The sequence below is a fragment of the Temnothorax nylanderi genome, unplaced genomic scaffold (assembly GCF_030848795.1).
Source record: "Temnothorax nylanderi isolate EJ_2023f unplaced genomic scaffold, tnyl_v1.0 TNYL_tig0677_pilon, whole genome shotgun sequence".
NCBI classification, from domain to species: Eukaryota; Metazoa; Arthropoda; class Insecta; order Hymenoptera; family Formicidae; genus Temnothorax; species Temnothorax nylanderi.
The window spans coordinates 28375-55878 of record NW_027249739.1 but is presented as its reverse complement, the minus strand read 5'-3'; the positions used below and the strand labels follow the sequence as shown (position 1 = coordinate 55878).

General features: G+C 37.5%; 5 protein-coding genes across 6 annotated transcripts; 4 read left to right on the top strand and 1 right to left on the bottom strand.

The window, feature by feature from the left end:
- The first annotated feature begins 1409 nt into the window (after nucleotides 1-1409).
- On the top strand, nucleotides 1410-2618 carry LOC139784789 (uncharacterized protein F54H12.2-like). The gene has a single exon (XM_071723978.1). It carries the CDS (start codon nucleotides 1410-1412, stop codon nucleotides 2616-2618), a length of 1209 nt encoding a protein of 402 aa, XP_071580079.1.
- Nucleotides 2619-3720: 1102 nt separating this feature from the next.
- On the top strand, nucleotides 3721-8169 carry LOC139784795 (uncharacterized). The gene is made up of 5 exons (XM_071723984.1): nucleotides 3721-4214; nucleotides 4522-4791; nucleotides 4886-5128; nucleotides 5223-5499; nucleotides 6319-8169. The coding sequence occupies exons 1-5, from the start codon at nucleotides 4147-4149 to the stop codon at nucleotides 6514-6516; spliced, it is 1056 nt and encodes a 351-aa protein (XP_071580085.1). The 5' UTR covers nucleotides 3721-4146; the 3' UTR covers nucleotides 6517-8169.
- A 1360-nt stretch (nucleotides 8170-9529) lies between these two features.
- On the bottom strand, nucleotides 9530-25945 carry LOC139784793 (zinc finger protein 2-like). Of its 2 annotated transcripts, none has more exons than XM_071723982.1 (4): nucleotides 25864-25945; nucleotides 25715-25795; nucleotides 25058-25336; nucleotides 9530-10834 (listed from the first exon to the last, which is right to left on the bottom strand). In XM_071723982.1, exons 2-4 carry the CDS (start codon nucleotides 25751-25753, stop codon nucleotides 10754-10756), a joined length of 399 nt encoding a protein of 132 aa, XP_071580083.1. In that variant the 5' UTR covers nucleotides 25754-25795; nucleotides 25864-25945; the 3' UTR covers nucleotides 9530-10753. The 2 variants fall into 2 exon arrangements, with proteins under 2 accessions (XP_071580083.1, XP_071580082.1); XM_071723981.1 differs by lacking the exon at nucleotides 9530-10834 and adding an exon at nucleotides 24030-24662.
- Nucleotides 15162-18248, top strand: LOC139784796 (transcription factor CP2-like). Its single transcript, XM_071723986.1, has 4 exons — nucleotides 15162-15280; nucleotides 16474-16726; nucleotides 17031-17481; nucleotides 17567-18248. The coding sequence occupies exons 1-4, from the start codon at nucleotides 15162-15164 to the stop codon at nucleotides 17614-17616; spliced, it is 873 nt and encodes a 290-aa protein (XP_071580087.1). The 3' UTR covers nucleotides 17617-18248.
- A 61-nt stretch (nucleotides 25946-26006) lies between the features above and the next one.
- Nucleotides 26007-26716, top strand: LOC139784794 (uncharacterized protein F21D5.5-like). Its single transcript, XM_071723983.1, has 3 exons — nucleotides 26007-26273; nucleotides 26367-26428; nucleotides 26515-26716. The coding sequence occupies exons 1-3, from the start codon at nucleotides 26007-26009 to the stop codon at nucleotides 26516-26518; spliced, it is 333 nt and encodes a 110-aa protein (XP_071580084.1). The 3' UTR covers nucleotides 26519-26716.
- Nucleotides 26717-27504: the final 788 nt, after the last annotated feature.

The window sequence follows — 27504 nt, the reverse complement described above, 5'->3', positions numbered from 1 at the left end:
TAGTCGTGAACCTTGTAGTTTGCAGCGCGGTATTCCAGATAAAATGTTCGTTTATTGCGATATTTGCGAACCTTATGTAACAGGTGACGTGCAAACGCCTCTTCTCCGAATAGTGCCGGTCGAGACATACCGCTATAATCACGTGGACGCTTACGGAACGAATCAGGTGAAACATTTCTCTCCGCTGCATTATATACCATTACGCAAAACAAACCGCACGATTGAAATAGATATAAAAGATCAACTCGAAAAAAATATACCATTCGAATCCGGGACGCTGACGGTGACATTGCACTTTAGACGTTTCCAGTAACAACGCGGTGTGTCGTCGTCAAAAAAAATAAAAATTAAATTCAGAGCCATGGACTACGAATATTACGATTCACATCAGAGTGGACGAGGCGGAGGAATTCCACGAGTTTTCGTCGGAGCATCCTATCAACGAGGTCATATGGAATCGGTAGTTTTCTCGGAGGATTATTCAGAAAGGTGCTGCCTTTCCTAAGTAGAGGCGCGCGAGCGGTCGGTAAAGAAGCTTTACGCGCGGGTATCAATGTGATGCAAGATGTCGAAAATGATACGCCATTGAAGGAGGCGTTCAAAACTCGCCTCAAGGAATCGAGTGGAAATCTTAAAAGAAAAGCCCAGGAGAAGATAAGCAGCATGATGAAGGGATCGGGGTATAAAGTAACCGCAAGAAATCCAGCGTTTCAGTTTCCCTTCGGCAACCACGACAGTCGCGTCGCAGTTCGTAAACGTTGTCGTCCTCAAACGGACAAAAGAAAATCGTCAAAGAGCAAGAGGAAGAGAATAACGATCAAAAAATCATCGAAGAAGAAGAAGAAGACTCGTGCTGTAAACAGAAAATCATCTACCGCTACGAGACAACGTCGTCGTCGAGTCAGCGTCAAGAAACGCAGCGTATCCGACATATTCTCTTAAGGGGTTATATCTAGTCGAAAGCAAAAAATGAGAGGGTTTTTTTGTGAATTTTTTGTGACTTTGCTAATGGATCGATCAATGTGAAATTTTGAGGGCTTATTACACTTGTCTTGAGGTGCAAAAAAACATTTTTTATTTTAATTTTTATTACAAAATGGCGGCTCAGCAGTGCACGGAAAGAGGGTCGATGGCGTTCCGCGGCTAGCAGCACGAGTCTCCAACGAACGTATCTAAAACAATAAAAAAAATTTTTTCATAATCTACACGAGTATAGCTACAGAAGTACACATGGATATTAAGAAATATTGATTTTTGCAAATTTGGCAGCACTTTGAAAAAATCGATATTTCGACTTTTTTTTGCTTCATGGCAAAACCCTCTCATTTTTTGCTTCCGACTAGATATAACCCCTTAATCGTCGCGCGCGCACGAACCAAGAATTCAAGGAGCGGAGGAGGAAGATAAGCATGTCTTTTCTGCACACGCACTCGAGCGAGTGTTTAAAGAGCGAACTCGATTTCTTCTCATTACCGCCCACTCAAACTAGTATCGAGAGCTCGCAATGGATCTATTACAAGCCCATAACTTCCCTCGGGGACGACGCGCCTATAGAATTCGTCATACCCGGTCACGGGGAAGACTACCTGGACCTCACGCACATCATGTTGAGTCTTCGCATACGCGTAGAAACTTCTCCCCTAGCAGGCGGTGATGGCGACGGCGAAACAAGTACACCCGGCGGAAGCGCGTTTAAAGTAGACCCTGTAAATCATTTACTGCATTCCATGTTCAATCAAATCGACGTATATTTCAATCAAAAGCTCGTCTCGCCCCCAAACAACGCTTACGCGTACCGCGCGTACATAGAGGCGTTGTTAAATTATTCTTCACCCGCAAAAACGTCCCATCATCTGACCTCTTGTCTGTGGGACATGGATACCCCCGGACTCATGGACGCACTCGTAGATTCAGAAACACCAAATCCGGCTCTCGTGAGGCGCGCTCGTTACATTCACGAGGGACATGCGCTAGATCTCATAGGTCATCTTTATTGCGACGTTTTCAATCAAGATAAATTTTTAATTAACGGTGTGGAGGTTAGAATGAGACTAGTTCGTTCGAAGGATTCGTTCTGCCTTATGGAAAATACTTCGACGTCGAAAATACGCATTCTAGACGCCAGTCTGCTCGTGAAAAGAGCAAAAATAAGCCCTGGCATTTTACTCGCGCATGCGAGAATGTTGAGCAAAACTACCGCCAAATATCCCCTTACGAGAGTCGAAGTTAAAACATTTACGATTCACGCTGGTCTCGTAGGAGAATCGATAGACAATGTAATACTCGGTCAACTGTCGAAACGGATAATAGTCGGTTTTGTCGATAACAGAGCGTTTAATGGCGATAGAAAATTAAACCCGTTTAATTTCAAAAACTATGGTATAAATTTCTTTTCGCTGTACGCCGACGGTATACAAATTCCCAGTAGACCGTTACAGCCGAGCTTCTCGAGAGACGAGCCACTCTACGTCGAAGCTTATCACACTCTCTTTTCGGGAACCGGCATACACTTTTTAAACGAGGGTAATTCTATAAGCAGAGAATATTACGCCGAAGGATTCATACTTTTCGCCTTTGATCTTATAGCGTTTTTTCTTGGCTGCACTAGTGGGCGATAGTGCAGCCAAGAAAAAACGATATTACACCCGACTTATCCGCCAATTGTGCCGACCATTGGAATCTTGTGAAACATGGCAGTTTACGATTAGAAGTGCGATTTGAAAAAGCACTTACCACAACCGTTAATTGTATCGTTTACGCCGAGTTCGATAATGTTCTAGAAATCGACTCCTCTCGTCAAATCGTCGACTTTGTCGGTTAACTTTATTTTTATCCCACCACTATATATTTTACCCATCGCCATTTTCCTGCGTAAAGTCCTGTGAAAAGAGAGAGATTCAGTTTCACTCGAGACACGGACGTCGACGCTTCGCTTGAAAAAATAAAGAGTGCATTTTGAACTATGGATCTGATCATCGACATACAAGGTTTCCGTGATGTCAACGGAAAGTTTATTCCGAAAGAAGTCGCAGTTGTCGCGATTAACGCGGCGATCGCCGGACACTGGATTATGTCGCCACCCTATCCATTTAACGATCTACCCGAAAAGTCAAGACGTGAGAATAACTGGCTTTCGCGAAATTATCATGAAATCGAGTGGTTTGACGGTGAAACCGATCTCAAATGTTTCACGCTACATCTGCGAGAAATTACGCGACAAGTGCGCTACATCTACTGCAGAGGCGTGGAAAAGGCTCGTTACTTGAGTCAACTACTTTCCAGAAACATATATAATCTGGAAGACATTTCTCCACCGTTCAAAAGTTTACCGGAGACCCGAGAGTACAGACAACGCTGCACACATCACGGATTTCGTGTTTCGACTACGGACAAAATTGCTTGTGCGTTACGTAACGCTTTTAAATTGAAACGCTGGCTAGTCTTGCAGCGAATGCAGCAGCAGCAGCAGCATCAGTAGTAGTAGCAGCAACAGCATCGACTCGAGCTACGATACTAATCTCTCTCACGTAAATTTGGACACAAGCAACGACGACGAAGGTGAAAAAACCGACGGTGACATCGTTATAAAAGAAATAAAGCAATGGCAAAAAAATAACGAGACAGAAGAGAAAGAAAAAGGAGAAGTAGCAAAAGCCTATTATTCAATAGCGGGCGTAAGAAAAGAATACATCTTCAATAACTTGCCGATACGCCCGTCACCAACCAAGAACACTAGTGCGACAACTCCGAAAAAAGTAAACTCCGAAATTATACAAATAATTCCTCTCGTGCGATCACCACCTCGCTGCGTAAAAAATGAACTCGCTAGAAATCTTACAAGCGTTGCATCATCTCAGTGTCAGATATGCGGGAGTCTATCCTGCCCATCGACATATAGAATGGACTGAGCGTTGCGATGGGTAAACGCGCGCCCGCTGTAGAAAGAGAGGTACTACATAGGAGGCCTATGTTTGTCTCTTTTGCTAGCATCTCATTGGTGATTTTGTCCTTCTCCAGAATTCTCGCAATAACGTACCGTTGAATTCGGGCACCTCAGTAACTTGTGCAACTCGTTCTGGAATTGTGTCGTTGTTGAAGTGCTTTCATCGAAATAATCCCATACTTGATCACATATATTTAAAGACAATGGTTTTGAGATGTTTTTTGTGTAAAACTACTTATAACAAGAATGAAAAGGATGTACAAATGCATAAGTAAGTATATTTTATCTTGTATAGAACATTGTTATAACATACTTTTTTAACATACTCTATTATAAAGCTATAATCATATATATATATATAATGTGCATATTTTTTGGTTAAATAAATAACTATGTATTATACATATGATAAACTAAACGTGTAATAGTATTTAATATAAATTATAAAAAGTGAGGTTATAATATAGTTGCGGTTTATACACAAAGAACATTTAGAACATTAATAAATATTTTATAACAATTATAACATTAAATTATACAAAATAATAAGTAATACATTCATTATATACCATTTTCAGAGTTCCACGAAAAGAACACATAATGAAATTATGGCTATCTGTATTAAATATAGAACAAATAAATCCAAATGCAAGACTTTGTTCAAAACACTTCACAAGAGATGATTTTATGACAAGTGTAGTTGCAGAAAGAAAATATTTGAAACCTGATGCAATCCCATCAATGAATCTACAGAATGAGGATGAGAAAGATACTGGTTGTAATAGTAATAAGGAAGAGAGCATACAGGACACACAACACTGCAACATGAAACGTACACCTTTGAAAAGGTAATATTAGTTTACAAATAAGACATTGAATAATAAATATTGTTTACATATTATTTTCATGTTTAAGTTTATATGTTAATTGTATATGTTATAGATCCTTATCAATGGAACAGTCAGCCGAAGAAGAAGTGCCTCTAAAAATTATAAGAACAATTAACGATATAGACATGAAAAAAGTTTCACAATCACCGTTAGAAAGAAAATATTTGAAACCTGATGCAATCCCATCAATGAATCTACAGAATAAGGATGAGAAAGACACTGGTTGTAATAGTTCTAAGGAAGAGAGCATACAGAACACACAACACTGCAACGTGAAACGTACACCTTTGAAAAGGTAATATTAGTTTACAAATAAGACATTGAATAATAAATACTGTTTACATATTATTTTCATGTTTAAGTTTATATGTTAATTGTATATGTTATAGATCCTTATCAATGGAACAGTCAGCCGAAGAAGAAGTGCCTCTAAAAAATATAAGAACAATTAATGATATAGACATCAAAAAGGTTTCACAATCACCGTTAGAAGCAGAAGCATGTTTAGAAGTACTGATTGAAGAACTACATGAAAAACGGAAGGAAGTGAAACATTTAAGAAATAAAGTTGGCAAACTGCAGAAAACAGTGAAGGATTTACGCTCATTGATGAAGACTTTAAAAGATAACAAGTTAATAACAAGCACAGCTAGAAATACATTAAAAGTAAGTTAAAAGTTTCAAATAGGATAACTCCGGTATTTACGCCGCGCAGGGTTTCACACCGCAGATGTCAGAAAAAATAGAAGGAATGAAGGTACTTGCTCGCAATTATTCTGTTATGTGCCTTCATATCACATTGTGTTGTAATTTCAGTTCTTTACTGTTAATATTAACGAAACTGTCGTGAGTTGAATTGATTTCTCACCGTAGTAAGAAGCGCGATCTTGTGTCACGACCTACGTAAAATGATTACTGTAGGGAATGTAAAAGGTTTAATGGTTATTTCATGATTTCATGATACATAAGTATAGAGGGATATTAAATGACGGAATACAGCAAAATACAAGTGCATAGCTCTTGTATTTTTGGTTTAACTTAATATCTTGTATATCCCTCCTGTGTTTAAGATATACGGAGTTACCCTATAAATCATACATATATTAGTATATATTTTACTACGTTACAACGTTAATTATATATCAATCTATAGTATGGACTGCGCGACGCAAGTCGAAAGTGTGTATCAATGTGCAAGGACGGCAGGCTATTGCGGCTATTATCTGTTTCATTCTATACAACACTGTAATACTGGTCGAAAAGAGACAGAGATTGGCCGCACACGCGCTCTATCTCACTCATATTTTAGGATGTGTTTCGTATACGAGTAAAGTAGGGATCGCGCAGTCCATACTATAGATCGATGGTTAATTACAATATATACCTATAGCAAAAATACACTGTTAAGAGACAGTTGTATTTTGTCATGATTATTGTAAATTCAACGTATATTATTACGCTTCAAAATTTCTTATTTTCTTTCAGTCGATAGAATCTCCCGCACTTGTAGCAGTAGTACAAAAAGTACTTTCAGGCAAACATAGATTTAATGCTTTTCCTTCAGAATTAAAAACCTTCGCAACTACATTACACTTTTACTCTCCTAAAGCTTATCAATACTGTTATCTTCAGTGTAATTTTCCTCAGTCGTACAAATATCATCGATACCTCTATGTATATTAGTGGAAGTAACGTTTAAAAAGATAGTATCGTCTTGAGCAACGCTATTCGCATATTTCGAACCGCCAACTTGTGCGTGAGTTAGCAATTTTCTAAATACTGTCATGAATTGCATACAAGTTGGATTATTATTGTGACCACAATGACTTCGTACTGCAGAAAAAAATAATTCTAAGTGATCCTGTGACAATTTATATGTTAAAAGATACGACATACTACCATTTGGTTGTATCCAATTCTTATATATTTCTAGGACACTATTTAAAGTAACAATTAATCCAAAAAACCCAGTTTTGCGTTTTGAATGTAAAATTGAAGTTTCTTGATATTTCAAAGAAGATATATAATCTATGAAACAATTAATTCTTTGTTCAATTTCTATTAAATTTTCCGTAGTAATAGGTCGTCTAGACGGAGTAGTACAAAACTTATTTCGAGAATTTAATAGATCAAAAATATCATTAAACATTAAGCAGAACTCTTCTGTTGCCTTACTATTTGCGAATTCTGGAAGTTTAATAATTTCTCGGAGGTACCGCAATCCCATTGCTACACTATAACTGAGAATTTGGACCGCGAGACAGACTTTCATTTTTTCGTTCCGCCAATTTAAGTGTCGAAGTCTAACTTTGGTATTTAAATATAGCCCATATTTTTCTTGTATGTGTATTAACTTTTCCACAAAGTCATATCGTATTTCTTTATTGTTCTTATTTTGAAGAACTTTGTATTCAGCAAAACAGTTTCTAACTAACTTAATCATATGACACGCGTCTAATATGACATATACTGGTTTTTTTGTAATAGGATGCGGAAAGAATACCTGTAACTCTTTATCAACTTGTAAATTTGCACCTAATATATTTGCCATAGTAAAATTATATTGTGGACCGTCAAATGTTAATGAAATGATGTCAATACCTGTTTCATGGATACTTTTTAAAACATTTGTAATAATATTTGCACGATCCTTTGCGGTCAACGCATCAATGAAATAATATGCAACTGGTATTTTCCAATGTTCATTAATAGCTACTGCCATGATGACAACTGCTTCCTTAGCTAAGGGTACTTCATCGTTATCTATTTTTGTCCCAAAGTTGATAAAACCTATGTATTCTTTTCCATTAAAGTGAAGTTGTTTTCTAATAGATATATCATCAATTTGCAAACCGCAAAGAATAGTGCGTTTCTTTTCATTAGCTTCGTGTGCTTTTTTCGTTAAACAATCTAGTGCGGGTTGTAAAATTCCAGGTGATCCGTCAATGGAATAGTACCATTTCCGAATTGTCGTAGGGTGTGGTAAAATATTTATAAATATTCTCCGGACAAAGTCATTACTGTCATTATCAATACTGTATTGATAATGACAGTATTGATAATGACCACAGTTATTACACGCACGCTCTATTTGAAATAATAAATAAGGATTATATTGACGACGTACTTGGCTACATAGCAGGATTTATAGTACGTAAAATATCAAAAGACATATCGTGCAATGTATGTTTAACTCTCCTACACAGTGACACACCGTATTCAGAATTACAACGTTTAAAATCAAGAGGTGGTTTAATTAATGCGTCTGCTGGTGTAATATATCTGTGTAAATTGGGTGAAATTACTGTTAGGGAAAATAATATTTTTTCTCAACACAAAAATCTTTTACAGTATATCTTAATGAAAACTTTACGAAAAGTAACAAGTGTTATTTTTTATCATAAGGATCATTGCTTTGAAAAAAATTATTTAAACGATCATCGATTTCAATTAATAAAATTAGTTCTTGTTAATTTTTTAAAAATCAGATTGCATCACGCAGCCAAAACAAAATCTGCAGTTGTAACAAGAATTAGAAGTAAATTAACAAAAACAATTTTATTTATGCACCAATAGATATAATACCAAATTGTTTGTAGCTGTGTATAATTGTGGTCATTTTTAAATGTATTTTATTATAACGTTGTATAACATTGTAATTGTATAAGAATTAGAAATCTATTGCAATAAAAATACAAAAAAAATTTATTTTATGCACTAGATATAAAAACACAACACTGTACGTAACATTATGTATTATGTTATATATTATAATGAATGTATCTTTTAGATGTACAGTGTAATAAATAAGATATTATATACATCAAACATTTTTTAATTTCTTTATTTATTACCTACACCTCTAGTACAGTACTAATAATATAAATTATAATAAGATTTATATATATATTGCGTATATTACAATAAGCTATTAAAAGTACTTCATATATGAATATATATGTATATATATATATATATATATATATATAATTTCATAAATAATTAATTAAATATAAATAAGTAATAGAATACTAATTGTAAATATAAAATATAAATATATAAATATAAATATAATATAAATAATTAATATATATTTATATAACATAATATAATAATATAATATAAATTTATATATTGCTTTATGTAAATATATTAAACAAATATTTTAAAAATAAAACAGTGGAAAAAATGTTAACTATTTTATACAAAAATTGTGCGCAGGGTCTGCAATTTTATTTCGACGGCCCTGCAAGAAGAGAGACAAACATAGGCCTCTCATATAGTACCTCTCTTTCTACAGCTGGCGCGCGTTTACCCATCGCAACGCTCAGTCCATTCTATATGTCGATGATCCTGCCGACAGACTGCCGAGGGTGTGGACGAGGTCGACAGCCATCGTCGCTAACACGGACGATCACGATCGACCTGGGCAACATTGGGTCGCCTTTTACATCGACGAGCAAGGAGCAGGAACGTATTTCGATAGCTACGGACTACCGCCTTTGGACTCCAGATTCCTCTTACGCCTTCGTCGGAATTCCACTACGCATCGATGGAACACCGCGACGCTACAAGGAACGCTCTCTCAAACTTGCGGACAATACTGCTGTGTATTTTTATATTTCATGTGTAGCGGTTATAATCTCAGCCAGTTTCTCAATCTGTTCAGCGACAATTGCGAGCGCAATAATCGTTTGATTGTAAATTTTTTTCGTAACATTTTTCTTCATAATAAAAGCGCATGCGTAAAACCTCACGCTGAATGCTGTCATGTTCAGGCGTGTACTTTTAAGAATAATTAAAAAAAATACTTATTCCCTCGTATCAATGTATTATTTTATGTAATAAACATTGTTTGTATCTTCAACCCCCTCCCGTCTATTTATTCATTCCTTTTTCTTTTACGTTAAAATAGTTGCATCACGTCACAAAGCGAACCTGTCCGTTCCTGTTTTACAGCCTTATTTCCGCAGGATTTGATTATTTCGTAAACTCTTTGTCCAGCCCCCAAGTCCTAAAAGAACACGGTCATAAATTATAAAAACTTTTCGATACAAAAAAGGGTTGGGTTGCGTCACGTTTCGGTACGATGGTCATAAGTCATAAAAACTTTTCGATACAAAAAAGGGTTGGGTTGCGTCACGTTTCGGTACGGGTCAGGTCGTTTCTGTCTTTACACCCTTCCCCCCTCCCCTTTCGTGGCAAGACACTCTTAAAAATTCCACTTTCCGTTTTCGGCATCTTAGCATCATATCCTTATTTGAGCTTAGCGTCGTCTACCACGTGCCCCACCAAAATGGCGCTGGTCGGCTCTTCCGCTATTTTCCCGTGTGACTTCCGCGTCGTCCACCACGTGCAGACCCAAAAAGACGCCGGGCACTTTAGGCGAGGGCAGCCAATCAGACGCAGGGTAGGTATGGGATATATAATCAAAACGCGCCATTTAGTTACTATTTTGAATCCGACATTTTTGTTTCGTAGTCGTCCACCACGTGCAGTCCCAAAAAAGTCATTAGACACTAGACACCCTAGGCACGGGGGAGCCAATCAGACGCTGGGTAGGTATGGAGTATCCAATCAAAACGCTCCATTTGTAGCCGCCATTTTTGACTTGTAGTCTCCCACCACGCGCTACCCCCTCAATGCCGCCAGACACCTCAGGGGGGAGCTCCAATCAGACGCTGGGTAGGTATGGGGTATCCAATCAAAACGCTCCATTTAATTACCTCGTTACCCCCACCCCTCACGCGGCAGCCAATCAGAGCTCTCCGAGGTCACGTGGGCAGACCGTCTAGCCACGCCTCTGGCGCCGGAGGGGTCGGTGGTGGGGGTTTGTTTTGACGCCCCATACCTACCCACTTACTACTCTTGATTTTTTTCTTCATATATTCTTATGCGTTCACAATTGTTTTTTATAACTTCATCTTTTTTGCGTATTTTTTGGAGAAGTTTTCTGCTGTGCAGCATCATAAGCCCAGCACCAACTGCCGCCTTCCGCACCCTATAAATAAAAAAATTACACATTTTCACTAAGTGTCGTACTGGACGTAACTGTTAAAAATTGTTTAAAAAATTATAAATGGTCGGAACTATTTGTAAAATTGATCCTAAAGCATAGAACTCTTATAGAACTGTCGAAAACAACCGAGAACTGCCAAAAATCTTCAGCATGACACATTTTTACTAACCCAGGTAGCAAGGTGACATCTATTTAACGTCATTTTTTGGTCATGTTCTGACGATTGCGACGTTATGAAATGACGTCAAAGTGCCGTAAAAATGACGTACTTTTGTCTCATCTCCGTGACGTCATATATTGACGTCACTAATACGTAATTAATGACGTCGTCGGGACGAAATAAAAGTAGGGGAAACCGGGGCCTAACCGTCGCCGGGGTTGAACCGTCAAATTAAATATCTCGGAACCTGTATATTGTGCGAACTCGCTATTAACATTGTAAACGCTGCTTATGGTACCCATGTGACCAACGGAGTTTCGGCAGGTTACCTGCCGTGTTATGATTTTTACGAGGGCAAACGTGTTTTCGGGAGGTGAAAGTTACATTTTCTGCGCGTGGAAATTTTGTAATATCTGCAATAATATTTGCTCTCCAAATCTCGAGGTACGTGATTATAAAGAGTAATGCATGCTGAACACGAATCCAGTGTAGTTTTTTCATTATCGTTGATGTCTAATATTTCGTGGGCGATCAAACCTAAAACTTGTGTTTGGGGTTAATCCGTCAGTAAGCAGTCCGGGTGCATTTCCAAGGCATTTCCGGGCATTTCCAGGCTCACTGCATATGGAATATGGATGAGACGGGAATTACAACCGTTCAGACACCGAATAGAGTCATCGGACGTCAAGGAGTGAAACAAGTCGGGCGAGTGACTTCTGCGGAAAGAGGAACCCTCGTAACTATTTTTTAATAATGTTTTGCATAAAAATTTTAAATAAATTTTTATATTTTTCTCTTAAAAAACAATTATTAAGATGTATTCTATCATTTTTCAGGATTAGATGTACGTATATGTATTGAAAATGCAGTGTGACGGTTAAACCCCGGCATTTTTGAGATTTCAATTTTTCCACCGTTGTCGTTTTTGCTCTATACCGGTTAAACAAAGCGACGTAGATAAAAATTTCCTATATAAATTTTGTAGCTAAAGGTTCACTCTTTACAGTGGTATACCACATTTAACTAAAATTATTTATTTTTTTGTTAAAAATCGGCACCGAAAAAAAACTGACGGTTAGGCCCCGGTCTCCCCTACGTCAGATTTTGAACATTTGGACGTCATCTTGGAATGGCAGTCACAAGACTGACCATAAAATGTCATCAAATAGACGACAACTTTTTAATCTACATTATTTTTTATGAAATTAAAATGTTAAAATGTCCACTTGATAAACGTTTATAAAAAAAACGTTTTTCTTCTTTATCTGTGAAAAAAACGCTTTTTTAACTGTTTCTTTACGTATCATGTGCATATAGCCCCGCTCTCTCAAGGCGGTCACCCATCCTAGTACAGTACCGCGCCCGTGTTGCTTGACTTCGATGATCCAGTGAACAGTGACGATCTTCTGACTCTGATGCTTCCTTAGTAACTGTACTTGTCTATAACAAGTACATATTTAAAGTGTTCAAAAATCTTGTAATGATATCTTCTTGATAGCTATAACACTGCATGAAATAGTTATTATTGTCTTATAAACGTCCATTATTAGTCGCTGACGTCATAGACCAAAAATGACTAAAAATAGACGTCATTATGTCGATGTCGTCTTCTGACGTCACTTTGCTCCTTGGGTTGGGTGCTGGTCTACAAACTGACGAACCAGATACGTCATGTTAAAGTCAGTCAACTAACATTTTTTATTAGTCTAAAGTCTGACGTCTCAGGTACGTCGTGTTAACGTCAGTTAATTAACATCTTTTATTAGTCTAAAGTCTGACGTCTCAGGTACGTCGTATTACCGTCAGTTAACTAACATCTTTTATTAGTCTAAAGTCTGACGTCTCAGGTACGTCGTATTAACGTCAGTTAACTAATATCATTTATTGGTCTATAATCTGACGAACCAGGAACGTCGTATTAAAGCGATTTAACTAACGTCTTTTATTGGTCGAAATTCTGACGTCTCAGGTACGTCGTGTTAACGTCAGTTAACTAACATCTTTTATTAGTCTAAAGTCTGACGTCTCAGGTACGTCGTATTAACGTCAGTTAAAACTAACATTTATTAGTCTAAAGTCTGACGTTTCAGTTACGTCGTATTAACGTCAGTTAACTAACATCATTTATTGGTCTACAATCTGACGAACCAGGAACGTCGTATTAAAGTGATTTAACTAACGTCTTTTATTGGTCGAAATTCTGACGTCTCAGATACGTCGTACAATGGATAAATAACTAACGTCATTAAATGGGCACTAATCTAACGTTACTTGGACGTTATAGTTTGGTTAAATTGTCGAAGTGTTTTTATGGTTATACAAATGACGTCAATGGTACGTTATAATGAGGTCATTCTACGATTAGTTATTATTTCGTCAAAAAAGCCACGACATTTATACGTCTTAAGTTGGTAAAATGACGTCGTACCCAAAAAATGACGAATTATTGACGTCATATTAACGTCACCTTGCTACCTGGGAAGTGTCGTGCTGGACGTAACTGTTAAAAATTGTTTAAAAAATAGTTAATTACCGGAACTCTTTTTAAAACTAATTCTATAAAGCATAGAACTCTTGTAGAACTATCGAAAACAATCGTTAGAACTGCGGAAAATCATCAGCACGACACATTTTCACTAAGCGTCGTGCTGGGCGCGGATATAAGAAATTGTTAAAAATTGTTAATTGGTGGAATATCGATCTGAAATTGTATATATGTGTGGAACTCGAACAGAACTTTCGAGAACTCTTGTCAAAACTGATAATATTCAACGCGTTTTGTTACTTTAGAGGAGAGAGTGTCGTGCTAGATTCGCGAAGTTAGCACATTTTTTTCAATTTCGATTTTTTAATATAAGGAATGCGGAACTCTCTGTTTAATTTTTATCAGAAACTGTAGAACTGTGAAAAGTGCTACTGGAACTCTTAGTATTTTTTTGAAATTCAAAGAATGTCGTGCCAACTTCACAGACGCGCTCGTGTCTTGATTATTCACTTTACATATTTGTATAAAGTAAAGCTTGATAATTCATATTTGAACAAGTCACATGGTTTGTGTAGTGCACGGCCGGGCGAGAAGAGAGAAGTGAAACAAAGTTATCGTTCAAGATAACGAATTAATCTTAGTCCGGTATATTCTGGTACGCGACAAGGTTCCGGCGCGGCGGCGGCGCAGTGACTAAATTCATCGCAAAGAAGCAGATTGATCGGGATTGCCAGCGTAAATAATACGCTCGACGAGCGTATAAGGGGTGTTAGCTTCACTGATCGGAACAGTTTATTCTCGCGCTGTTGATGTATCCGAATTGCATCGTAATCGAGGGCGATCTGGTATTACGCTGTCTTTTGAACAAATAACTACTTCCCTATCCCATCTGCGGTTCCTTTCGCGAGGAACTTAAGCGTAACGCAATCAATCAGCCATTAGTCATGCAATAAAACAAGATATCCGCTCTTCAGACCGCGGGATTTCGCTCTTCGAGCGGGATTCTGGATCGCGAGTGATTATCGCGCGACTTGGCGTGTGTGCTCGACGCGCACGTGACGTGGAGCTTGTGCGTGAAGAAAGAGGAAAAATAAAACAAAAAGATACGACCCGCCGATCACGCGACTCAGTGAGATTTCAAATCGAGGGAGCCACGCGCGAAGGTCAGAATTTCGAGAGAGTTCGTCGGCGAACGAATGTCGGCGGGCGACTAGCAGTATCCGGTTCGCGGCAGACAAATGCAATCCGACTGACTCGAACTGATCCTATCTGCCGAGCCGAGTCGAGCCAAGAGCTCTCTCCATTACTCTAATTTACCGAGCGACACTTCAGTTACTGGCTGGTGCAGAACATTGCACGCTGTATCACCGAAATACCGGACGACCCGCGTTGTATCTCGAATAGCCGCGCGATGTGGATGATTGGCTACTAGTTAATCATCATTTGATCGACCTGATAAGACAGAACGGAGATTCGAGAGCGTTACTTCGCCAACATCGACCACGAATGGATGGAAAGACGCTTGGAGAACGTTCGAACGTTCGAGCGTGTACCACGTTTATGAATAAACGCGTGAAAAGTCGGAAGAAGGCCTTCAAGGAGAAAAACAATTCGCCGTAGAGAATTCTTTTCGGTCCAGTCACCGTCCAGCGAGTGTGTTCGTCATGTCAAGAGATTACTGGGATTTGAAGAGCTGCTGGTCCATCAAGCGGCCACGTTATCCACTTGATCAGTTCGTCACGTGGATTCTGGAGCACGAGGTGATCGTGAGCGGTGGTCCGCCGTACGTGCAGGTCTGGCTAAGTTTGTCCATGCCCTGTTGAGCACGCGGATAAAGAAAGGATACGTTATGCGAGGAGGACTGGTCAGCCTACGGATAAAGAAGCGTTGGAGCACGAAGAGACTCGACGGCCGCAAAAAAGTCAAACTCGTGGTTTGTTTAAGGGGCATTCTGGTAAGGATATGCTGACGCTTTCTTTTTTTTTAAGATTATTTTATTATATAGCTTTTTCGATCGAAAAATGTAATTTTGAAGAATAAAGCTTTTAAGCATAAAGAAGTATCGACTTCTTGAATATTATACATGAAATATTGATTGAATCTCACTTTGAATTCCAATTGGTCTCATAGCCAAAGAAGATAGTCTCGCAACGTTTAAGCTACTTTATATTTTTATATTGTTATCTAGCTAATTAATAACACTAAAATTGAATTTACATGGCTTTCGCTTTTAAGTAGGAATTGAGATTTCACACACAAATGAGTTTATCGAATTATGTATTATAATTACTAAGGTTATATGCTCGTTTTATATAAAAAATAATAATAATTATAATATTCGGTGTAATGTTTTTGAATTTTAAAAAGTTGATTGTAAAGTTATTTTTTTTACGCGACAAAAGTTACGCATATTAGTCGATCCTATTGAAATTTAAATAAATAAATTGGCATATTTTGGGCATATGTGCAAGCGTTACTTTCACACTTTGCCTTTTAGATTTCGATTTAAATTTATTATTATAAGCGAAGTTATTTTGGTATCGGTTTTTATTAGCAAATAGCCTGGAATATTCTAGCTCGTGCATCGTTCGTTCATAAAATTGTTCAGCTGAGCATATAAGTGTCAGCGGTCGAAGATTTATGTTGCATGCACAATTAATAAGATAGATAATCCTCGACTCGCCAATGTTTTGCAACATGCCACAAAGTAAACGCATATACGGCGCACGTCAGAATCTAAAATACGTTTTTATGTCCTGCACATCGGAAAAATTTCCATACGTCAAGAATCATCCGAAAATTATCGCGAGAAGGAAATTATTCCAATCATGTTAATGTTAATATTGTTATTATAAATAATGGATGCAACAATTTAATACAATTTAAAATGCAATATTTTAAGAGTTGTATTTTCAGATTTTCAAGAGAAATCGTGAAAAGTAATTAATGTGTTATCGGTTTTGTGCTGTTTTTCAGATCACCACAGACACGCGCAGCCATCAGCGGCAATTCTTCTCCGGTAGTCGCCCCGTTGGCACTTTCAATTTCTAATTCCGGTATCGTACCACTGGTTCCGGCTTCGGATGCCGTGAAGAAAAACGTAGGAACGGCGCCGGCCTTGCCATCGCCCGCGGCCATACTGCCGGACCAACCTTGCATTGAAACTGATGTTAGTTTGACTGCACACAAAGCTACTTTCCCGCAACAACTAATCGAGTTACTGAAAACAGTAAAGATCTTTGTTGTAAATAATTAACTTATTCTCCGATCCTGAATTTTTTTATTGGATGTTTTGAAGTAAAAAGAAAAAAACCGATGGAGAAGAAAATTTTTTATATTACATTATTACATAATGAAAGTAGTGGCACGTAATTTGTTTTCGTATTTTATCTTATATTGATGTTTTTGAAAAAAAGTGCGTCTTCTCTAAAAATTGTGAATATAAAATTAACAATTATAAGGGGATCGTATAGAATTGGAAGCTACTCAACCCACGTCGCTTATTTATGATAACTTTACTTTGAATCTCGTAGGGTACCTCATGCCTTACCGAATTACCACCCGACGCAAATGCCACGCAGACAACCGCGTGGCTTCGCGTCAGCCGATTCAACGCGTTCGAGTCAACATTCGCGAGTTTCTCTGCATCGGATATTTTACGCTTATCTCGGGAGGATCTCATCCAGATCTGCGGCGTGGCGGACGGGATTCGACTGTTCAACACGCTGCATTCTAAGGCGCCGACCCCGAAGCTCACCCTCTACTTTTCATTGGAAGGCAACGGTTCACTCTGGAGAGTCGCCTACCTCGACAGCTTGACGAGCACCGCGCTCACGAATAAGTTGCTCAACGCTCTAAACTTGCCCCACGACCGACTACACTCAATATTGTTCCTAGGGCCACAGAGTATACGCGTGTTGGTCACCGACGAGTTGGTAGCGAACATGAAAGATGAGAGTATGTATTTCGTCGAAACTATCAAAGGTAAATTTCTTTTGCTACTATTTTATTTACAATTTTAAAAAGAGATTGAAAAGAAACTAATAATGCCAATATATACTTTTTTCAGATCCGGCTACCGAGCGTTACACATTGTTAATAAAATCAAAAATTATTTGAACAATTTCTGCAGAGATTCTCTCTTTTATAAATATTTTTTTATATAATAAATATATGTATAATATAACATATTATACATATTATATTAATAAATATACATACAATATAACATATATTATATATCAGTAGGGTATCTCTTTTATATTTATATATTTATTAAATAAATATATAAATATAAAAGAGAGAAAAGAGAGAGACGAAAGCTAGTAAAATATATTACTTTGTGTATGTATTATTGTATTCTTGCAACGGTTGATGCCGCACGACCCGATCACGCGTGGGTCTCGTGCGCGAATTCTTGAACCGGGGGAAGATCGCCGAATCCGTGGTATTCGAGACCGCGGCACAGTCAGTCGCTCTAACAACCGCCAAACTAGTCGATCGATCGCTCTGAGTTCGGTCCATTACTAACTCTTATCTATTCTATTTTATTTATCGCGTATATATTGTACTAAAATTATTATACTAAACTAAACGTGGAGTGCCTACGAGAAAGGTTGACGTCCAAAACGCATGAACAATACAAACTATTCTTATAATTGACAAGTGCCCGCCGTTTGTGGTACGCGCGACCGGTACGCATCGTGCTCACGTTGTACTCCTATCATTTAAATAAATTCTTGTTACCAGCATTTTACATTTGTACGTTCAATGGTACAACACTTTGTATGAATGTATGCAAGGATTATTATATATCGTATAACGTTATGTAAAAAAGATTTGGAAATTATTAACGATTTTTTAACAAGCCAATTTTAAGATCTCGACATAATTAATAATTTTTTAATATATTTAAAATAACCGAATACAAAAATAAACTCTATATAATAAATATCCTGTAATAATTAACTTTTGGAATAAAAAAATTATTTTTACGCGTTGAGTTATGTGTTGAGGTGTACAAAACTTTTATAAATGATTAACGGTATTATAGTTGTTTTACATGTAGGGGATAATAATTATATCTATATTTGCATATCATGCCATATCTGAACATAATTGTTGAAAGATATAGATAAGTTACATACATATATACAAGTGCAATATTCTTTTTAAGTTAAATACGTTTTTCTATTAGTAATTTTTATATTGTACATAGCTCGTTGAGTTATGCAAGCACTCAAGCTTTCCAAGTACCCAATCTTCGAACATTAAAATACTCGATAATTTTGGGTCTTATAATTTTAAATTGTATCCGTTAGAGGAAATTATGAGATGCCAATTTTGCAATTTTTTAAAAAGAATATAGAATTTATAGATATATTACTCCATCCACTATCATATATTTACGAGTGCTAAAATAGATATAAGTTCTTTTACTTCCATAAACTTTCAACATTTTAACATTGTTCTTGAAAATAAAATAAAATCCTTTAATGACGTTATTATTATAAAAAATTAATAAATTTGAATATTATAAGATTTCTACTAAAATGTTCAAGTCTTCAAAAAATAATTTTAGTGCCTTTATTAACAAATAGATAGGATTGATAAGTATTTGAAATAAAATAGATATTCAGTAAATTGTACAAAAGATATTCTCATTTTTTCTAATGCAAATATTATGATATAGGAAGAAATGGAATTTTTATACTAATATTTTTGAGATTCTGGGATTTTGAAAAATTTTTATGAGATATGAGGTTTAAAGTTACGATTGTGTAGATTTTTTATATATTGCAATACTTTTTTTTTTTGGCGATAGGAAGAGAAAATGCCTAGTGTACACCGCCTCCCTGGGTGGTGGTCGGGAGGTCTTACGTGCACCGCATCCCCCAGGGGCCGGCCACCCGGGGTTATGTGGGGCTCGCACCCACTAAAAACTCTCCCTGTGCAACCTACCTCAGGTTTAAGCCACGAGCCCGGGAGCCAGCTTTCGCATTACACCGGACTCGCAGCAACTAGAGTTCCTCTAGTAAGAGTTAGGACACCCCGGTCTGACTCCTGATTGGTTCCGCCATTAATGGGGGAGACGTTAGTGGGAGTGAGACAAAGCTATAAGTGGGAGTGAGACAAAGACCCATGAAAAGTACGAGTGGGGAGGCTGTCTCTCTCGATCGTTCGCATAATTCCCCATTAATGGCGGACGGTATCCTAACTCTTACTAGAGGAACTCTAGCAGCAACCACACGCGTAAGCGCCCCTCCCACGTAATCCGCACGCGACCCGCTCGAAACGCGAGAACAACGCCGCCCGTCCATACCGGCACATCCACAGCCAGCCGGCCGACACCACGCTCCCACGACCGCGTCGCGGATGCCCCGCCAGGCGGGCCGCCAATCGCCCCCGTCGCACGACAAGGCGCACTCCCGATTATCGAGCATTCCCTCCTCCAGTGCCCGACGTCATCCCAACCAATCCGATTACAACCGGGCTGGTCAGCACACGCGCAGTTCGAATTACCAGTACACACGCATGCATGCCCACGCAAGTAGGACGGCTAGTTTGTCCAATAAACACTGGTGATCTAAGATCTCTAAGGCACGTTTAAATCAGGAGGAGCCCCGTCGTCTATTGGAGGATTCCTCCGCAGTTTCTGTCGACGCCGCTCCTCTTCCTCCTTAACCCGCATAACTCGTTCGGCAAAGGTGGAAAAAGCCCTCCATTTCTCCTCCGATCTTGTGATGGCCCGGACAATTGCAACCAGCGTCAGGTCAGCGCCGATGACCAACACTAGCTCATATATTGCAATACTAATTTTATATAAACATCAATGCAGCTTATTATACAATAGCTAGTATCTGTTAAATAATACATTAAGATTTTACTAAGAAATGTGGTTGTGTGTTTCCATGTAAGGGTATGAAATAATAATGTTTTACAACGTGACGAAAAGTGCATTAAATAATTATTAACTGTCTGACACGTATTGTCTTTATTACTTACGAAGAATCGTACTTGCAGTTGGGAACGCTCGAAAGGACTGAATGAAGAGTTACGATCTAGTCATTCTAGTCATAGTAGAAGCTAATGACGTACTAATTATATACTGAACAATAATTTAGAGTTAAGCTGAAACGTGTAAAGCGATTAAAAATGATCGTAACTTGACGCATATTTTATCGCGACGATACGATATGTTTAAACTTCTAATCGTTCGCTGCGCGACTGTCATAGCAAAAAATATCGACAACGATTAGAAAATAAACATTATAAGAAAAAAAGAAACGTAATACGCGTTTATCTCATATTACACCGCCTGATACACAAATAGCATGTCGATAGTTCGTTTTATGTATCTGAAGATTGAGACGAGATATTTTACGTAATTTAATCATTGCAACTCGCTATTAAAAATGGCAAGTCGCATTTCAACGACGAGTATTCGCGCGGTGAATGGAAATCACCTGCGTGTATATATGCAGTTGATCCATTATACGCCGCCGTCATATATCGTATTCAGCGGCAGCGAGATTTATTGGCACAGAATTCCATAATGGCAACAGCGGGTACGGGTGCTCGACGGCTGCTCATTAAATCATTGTTAAGCCCGTTCTTTGTGATAAGGAATAGAGAGGAGAAGATGGTTGCGCCCGCGCGCGCAGCGCATAAGAAATCATCGCTAATTCTAATGAGAATGTGCGTAGAGATACAGCTTCCGCGACGGCGCGTTCTATCGATGAGCTTCTTGTCTCGAGAGGACATGCCTCTCTTAGACGACACAGATCACAATTCACAAAAAAATTTTATTTATAGTTTTATGTCATGTATCGTGCATTCTGATACGCATGGCTTGCACACACACGCATTTTGCTTTTTCACCTCTCTTTTGCGTTGCCTAGTATAAAAGATTGTAAAAAATTTCGTGCGAATTGTAAACCGCCCAAATTATATTCTAAAATCTAGTGACGTAGGCTGCTCGATTACAAAAAGAAATATAAAAGAGGAGAGGGCTAAGAATAGATTTAGAAAGAATTAAAAACAACGAAATGTACAATTAACAAAACTTATAATTGAATGAGAAGTGCGAGCTTGAGACACAATCCGATGGGTATACGCCAATGAAATATATTATCGCGAATGCGAAACTGTGAGCGACATAGAAGTTTTACACGTATATCCTTACTGCTGATAAGGAAATACGTGCTCCGCTTCTATCGCATTAAGCGCTACAACTGCAAATTTATCTCTTATCTCGTGCGATCACCGCAGTCGATAGAATTTGATTTAGCAGATTAGACGCGTGCCGTCTTCGTTTATTTTTATATCGTGTGAGCGATCTTGTGTAGAATTACCTGCTCTTATAATCGATTCATCATATTGACTCGGGATAACGAATGCTTCGATATAAGATTCCTAACGTCGCGAGATTAAGACATTCTTTCCTCCTATGATTTCGCTTTTCATCAAAGTTTTGCAGCTTCCGATCGTGCGTAGAGATGTCGGTTACAATGTGCACGCGCGTAATACGTGCCATGTAAAACCGGTTACCGTAGTTCGCGTGCTAATTATTCAATTCAAATGCAGAAGGACAGGCGGTAAAGATACAAAAGGTCAAAAGGCTGCATGGTTTTTATGGAAGTTTTTTCCCGTCGGCCGTACAACATCTGAAATCAGACATTATCTCGACGCGCACTTAAGTTCTTTACTTATGACTATGCAAAAAAGTCAAAACCGAGACGTCAAAATTCGAGGCAAATATTTACGAAGTAACAAATTCTACCTTTACATCTTTCCTTGTCTCTTTCCGTCTCTTCTTCCTTTCCGTGAATGAAATATTAAGCATCAACGAGATTATGAGTAGTACAGAAAATCTTTTTAGGCTTACGTCCAATAATGACGTTGGCTTTTCAAAATAAATAAGAGAAAGAGAGAGAGGAACGAAGGAAGAGATCTAGCATAGTAAATCTTCTGTGTGCAACTTCTTACGTAAGCGTATTCAACAAGTTGTTTGCCGAAGATAATTTTGGAACTTTTAGCCCGAGCCAACGTCGAGGGATTGAGTATTTAGCACGATGCCCGCGTGTCATTCTGCAACAGCTCGAATCCAATTAATACCTATGCTCTATTGATTTATTCATCCATTCGTCGCTCCGCTTTATATTCGGGGCAATTAAAAACTGGAGCGTGAGAGAAGCGGCGCGGCGCGAGAAGGTCTGCATTATTCCCGTTTCTAACTATGCTTAATTATCTTTTCCACGCTGATTTCTTCTAACACACAAATTGCGGCTACTTATTATTCTTATTTCTAACCACGCTTAATTCTTCCGCGCTAATCCATTCTAACCAGTTTGCGGCTACTTTAATAGCGTAGCCTCCGCAAAGGATATACTTGCTCTGCCAAGCCAATCGCCGATTTTATGCTTTCCGCGAAATACGTATGGCGGCATTTGTTCAAGAGCCGTGAAATTTTTACTTTCGACGTCATATCTCGTTAAGGTGGTTCAAGCATTTAGGTCAAATGTAGATAGCCCGGAAAATATTATATTAAATGAAAGGTTAACGTTCCTAGAGTGTGTCTGAAAAATTTCAAATTTTTTTACCGCTTGGTTCCGGAGATATATGTCCGTAAACTTTGCCAATTTTACATGGTGATAATAGGGAAAGGAGGGTCAGATCGCACATTTATGGAATACGTTCATACTTCTCGAGTAGATGAACGAATAAAAAACTGTTTAATCGATGCAATAAACATTTCTAAAAATACTGACGCGACACCAAATTGATTGACCGTACCGTATATAAATAAAGCGAAACTTTCGACAAACTTTCGGCAACTTTCGACGTTTCGACACGACACAAGAGTCATGGCGGCCGTCTTGAGTGGCTGCTTGGCAACGTCGCACGCGTCAGCTGACGCACAAGTCGCGTGTCCTACCATTCTCCCACCGTTGAATGGAGGTTATAAGGATAACATATCTTTTTCGGCAGTTGTATGAATATATTCACTATCGCGGAATTGTAGAAATTGTGACGTATATTTTTTCTATTTTAGTATATTTTATTCTTTACCGGCGTGATCATATTTATGGTTATATCACCAACTCTAGTCAAATTTGTGACTTTGCTCTGATATTTTCAGTTTATAGCAACGGTTAAATGAGAAAACACCTTACGGAATAATTAATTTAAATGTATGCTGATTTTTACATACTAAATCATTCATATTTGTCACTAGTAACAATAGTTGTTTTTGTGACTTCAAATTACTGCTTGAACCACCTTAAACAAAAAAGATTCCAATTGACCGTTATTCGAGACGAGCGCGTCGAACACGCGGCAAGGTGATACCCTTTAACTCGGTATTCAGTGCAATTCATGAATGTTGTCGATTATAATTAACCGTAATATAAAACCGCGGAAAAAAACCGTACAATGCAAAACTATATATGTATAGAGTAACTCGACCGGAAACGCGCTGGGATCTATCATCGTAGCCTGACATTAATTCTCAGGGACGATGTTTTCCCATCTGTCCGCGGGTCCGGAATGTCCGGATTATTTTTCAACGGTCGCGTGAGGCTAATCGTGTCATGCAGCATCTGCGAATGACGTTATGCGCCGAGCATTGTGTCGCGCTATCGACGAATTAACTGGCGCAATTAAAAGTCGTCTCATACGTCGCGTCGTCGCCGTCGTTCGTTTACCTCGACATTCTCATTCATCGCGGGAACTCACACTATCGCTGTGTTGAGTATATCGCGTTGCGAAATTTTATGGAAAAATCCCGGACCAGAGTCGTTCAAGTACAGCTGCAATGTTTAGTGAATTCTTGACGATAAGATAAAAATACCGGCCAGTGTGTCAGTAAAGACAGAGAAGTAGGTCACGATCCTCTCCCCCATGACATTATATTCTTCGATATTTAGGGTAGTACTTGGCGGATTATTAAAATTGTAAGGGCTATCTTTACGCTGCCGTTCTTTAAATAACGTATTTCGGAACCAATGTTTTATGACTTTAGATGGCAGACCGCTCTGACTGGCCATTTCTAAGATTTGTTCTTCGCCAGGAGAATTATTAATATCGAAATGTGGCCGTAGTATTTTTAGCTGCTCATCAGTGATACGTGTGTGCGCTCGTTTCTGCGATGCAGCTGCATTTGCCTAGAAGATCAAAAAAATCTCCCGCTAATTAATACGATTGATCTTCGACGATTGATAAATCCCGCTATACATCTTTGAATCTTGTTTATACATAAATAAATAAATATGAAATAGATAGATAATTTTCTCAACTTGTCTTCCGCGTATAAACAAATCAAGACAAACTTTCTTTTAAATTTGTCTTAATTTTTGTCATGATTTTATCTCTCACCGTGATTATTGGCTATTAATATGTTATTTACATATCAACACTATTTTGTATTACTTCTGTCACGTTCGATATTCTTATAATTTCATTTGCATTTCTTATCAAAAGCTCGTTTTCATCAATGAGTAAATAGATACATAAATAATTAAATATTAAGTTAAAATTGTGACACAGGCGTTCTACTTACCGCTGCCGCTGCTTGCTGCTGTTGAAGGGCAAGATGCTGCTTGGCAAGAAGATCTGCTTGATTAATCGGTGGATATGCAGTAGTGGCACCATCATACGGTGGTGGCGGTAGCATCATTGGCACTAGAGGTGGTTGCAGATTCATGGCAGCTAAAGCGGGCACGTTTAATCCCAATGGTAATCCCATTATTCCCATCATCAATCCTGGATATTGTTGTAACTGCTGCTGCAATTGCGATGCAGCCATTGCAGCATTTAGCGCAGCTTGCATTTCGGTCATCTGTTGCGCGAATAAAAGACTAATTTAGTAGAGCTACATAATCGAGTAAATGAATTAAATATTATTATATAACTGAATGAATTAAAATCACAGTCCTTAAAAATACAATGTAGCTACAATATATATACATATATAAATTTGTATATATATTGTAATATTCTATATATATATATATATATATATATATATATATATATATTACACTCTGTTGCATAATGAATCAATTGTACGATGAAACAAAGTTATTTATCTGGTTATAATATTTACAGTCCTTTGAATCTGAATCCTTTAAACAAAATTGGACAATTCGTTGAATCTAAGTTTATCAGATTTTATCTTTCTTCCTATTTTTATCCGACACTGTATACTTGTCGTAACTTTTCGTTGGATCAAAAGGTTCCCATCGCTGGATCCCATCTACTCGCTGGAAAAATGTGTTTGTTCCTCTTGTACCATGATCTAATGAGAAAAAATAAAAAAATAACATAAAAGAGAATTATACAAAGTATTCTTTTAATAATAAATACCTAAGTAAAACTTTTCCGCATGTGATTTCTCGATTTCGACAGAAGCATTGTGCATAACACGAATATCGTCGTGAACGTCAAATGTGAACAGAGGCCCGCTCTTTCCTCGTGGTTATAGATATCCATTAACAGATGGTACACTTATGGTCGGCAGTCCAGACTCCGGAAAATCGCATTTTGCAAAGAATTATCTGAAGGAATACGGATACGTCAACAGAGACACTTTAGGGAGCTGGCAAAAGTGCATTGTCGCAGTCCAACAATACTTGAATCAAGGAAAAAGTATAGTTATAGACAATCCCGATCCAGCTTCGAGAAAGAGATACATTGAGGTAGCCAAGAAGCGCAATGTCTCGGTCAGATGTTTCGTCATGACGACAAGTATAGAACACGCGAAACATAATAATAAGGTAATCGGAAATTAACATTAACTGTCATCGTGTGAAAGAATCGTATGAAGTGATGTTTCCGAAAATTCTAATCGATTTATTATTATATTACAGTTTCGCGAGTTGACTGATCCAAGCCACATTCCAATCAACGAGATTATTATCAACTCCTACGTGTAAGTAGATTTTAGATATATACATCTCTACTCAAAATTATTTATCTTTGGATATGTAATTATACTTTGATGTTACTCCTTTGCAGGTAAATGGTCGACAGAAGCTTACAATGTGGTACATATTTTTAACAATATTTCTATATGTAAGTATATTTGATGAACCAATAAATGGTAAACATAAATTCAAAATCTTGCTAATAGTTATATGAAATGACTGTTTTATGATAGTTCAAACATATATACATATATACATATTAGATTTTATAATATATTATTAAAAATTACAAAGTGCAGTTTTCTTTATTTTAATGATGTTTAATATAGAATATTCATAAATAAATCCGCGATTTATCTTTTATGTCCTTTTCCGATCGTTTCCAATAATCTCCATTCCGTTGTCATACTTACGTGATATACATACGTGTAGCATGTTGATTCAAGCAAATAAGACTTTACCTTTGTCGATATACTTGTCACTTAACTGTTTGGATCTGTTAATTGCATATTCGTAGATAAAATAGCAAGTCCTATCAAGCTTATCCATACATTTTCTAAGAGTAGCAATTTTGAACGATATCATAATGATAAAGATACAAGACATAACGAGAGACATTTTTGTAAAACTCACAAGTGCTTCAAATAAAAGAATTTGAATTTTTTTTCTAATTGAATTGACAAATGGATAATAAAAATATAGCATCGTATATTATAGATAGTAGATGATACGTTATGTCGATACGTTATGTCGAGGCGGAAATTCCAAAATCCGTGGAAGAACAATTAGCCGAGTTAATGGCGAAATCGATAAGAAACAGGAACGGTTAATAAAACCTGTTCTAACCACGCAACTATCAATTTTAGTACTAAATAATTTTTTCCTAATTGAGAGCGACAATTTTAACTTATAGATTCATGTTTTACGCACCAAAATACACAAAATTAAAATTTTAGCCAATTCGGTGAGGAAGCCCCTCTCCTTCATAATTACCTTTTTTAAACCACATTTAACTGCTTATAAATATAAATAATATAAATAATTAATATAAATAATATAAATAATTAAATTATTTATATTC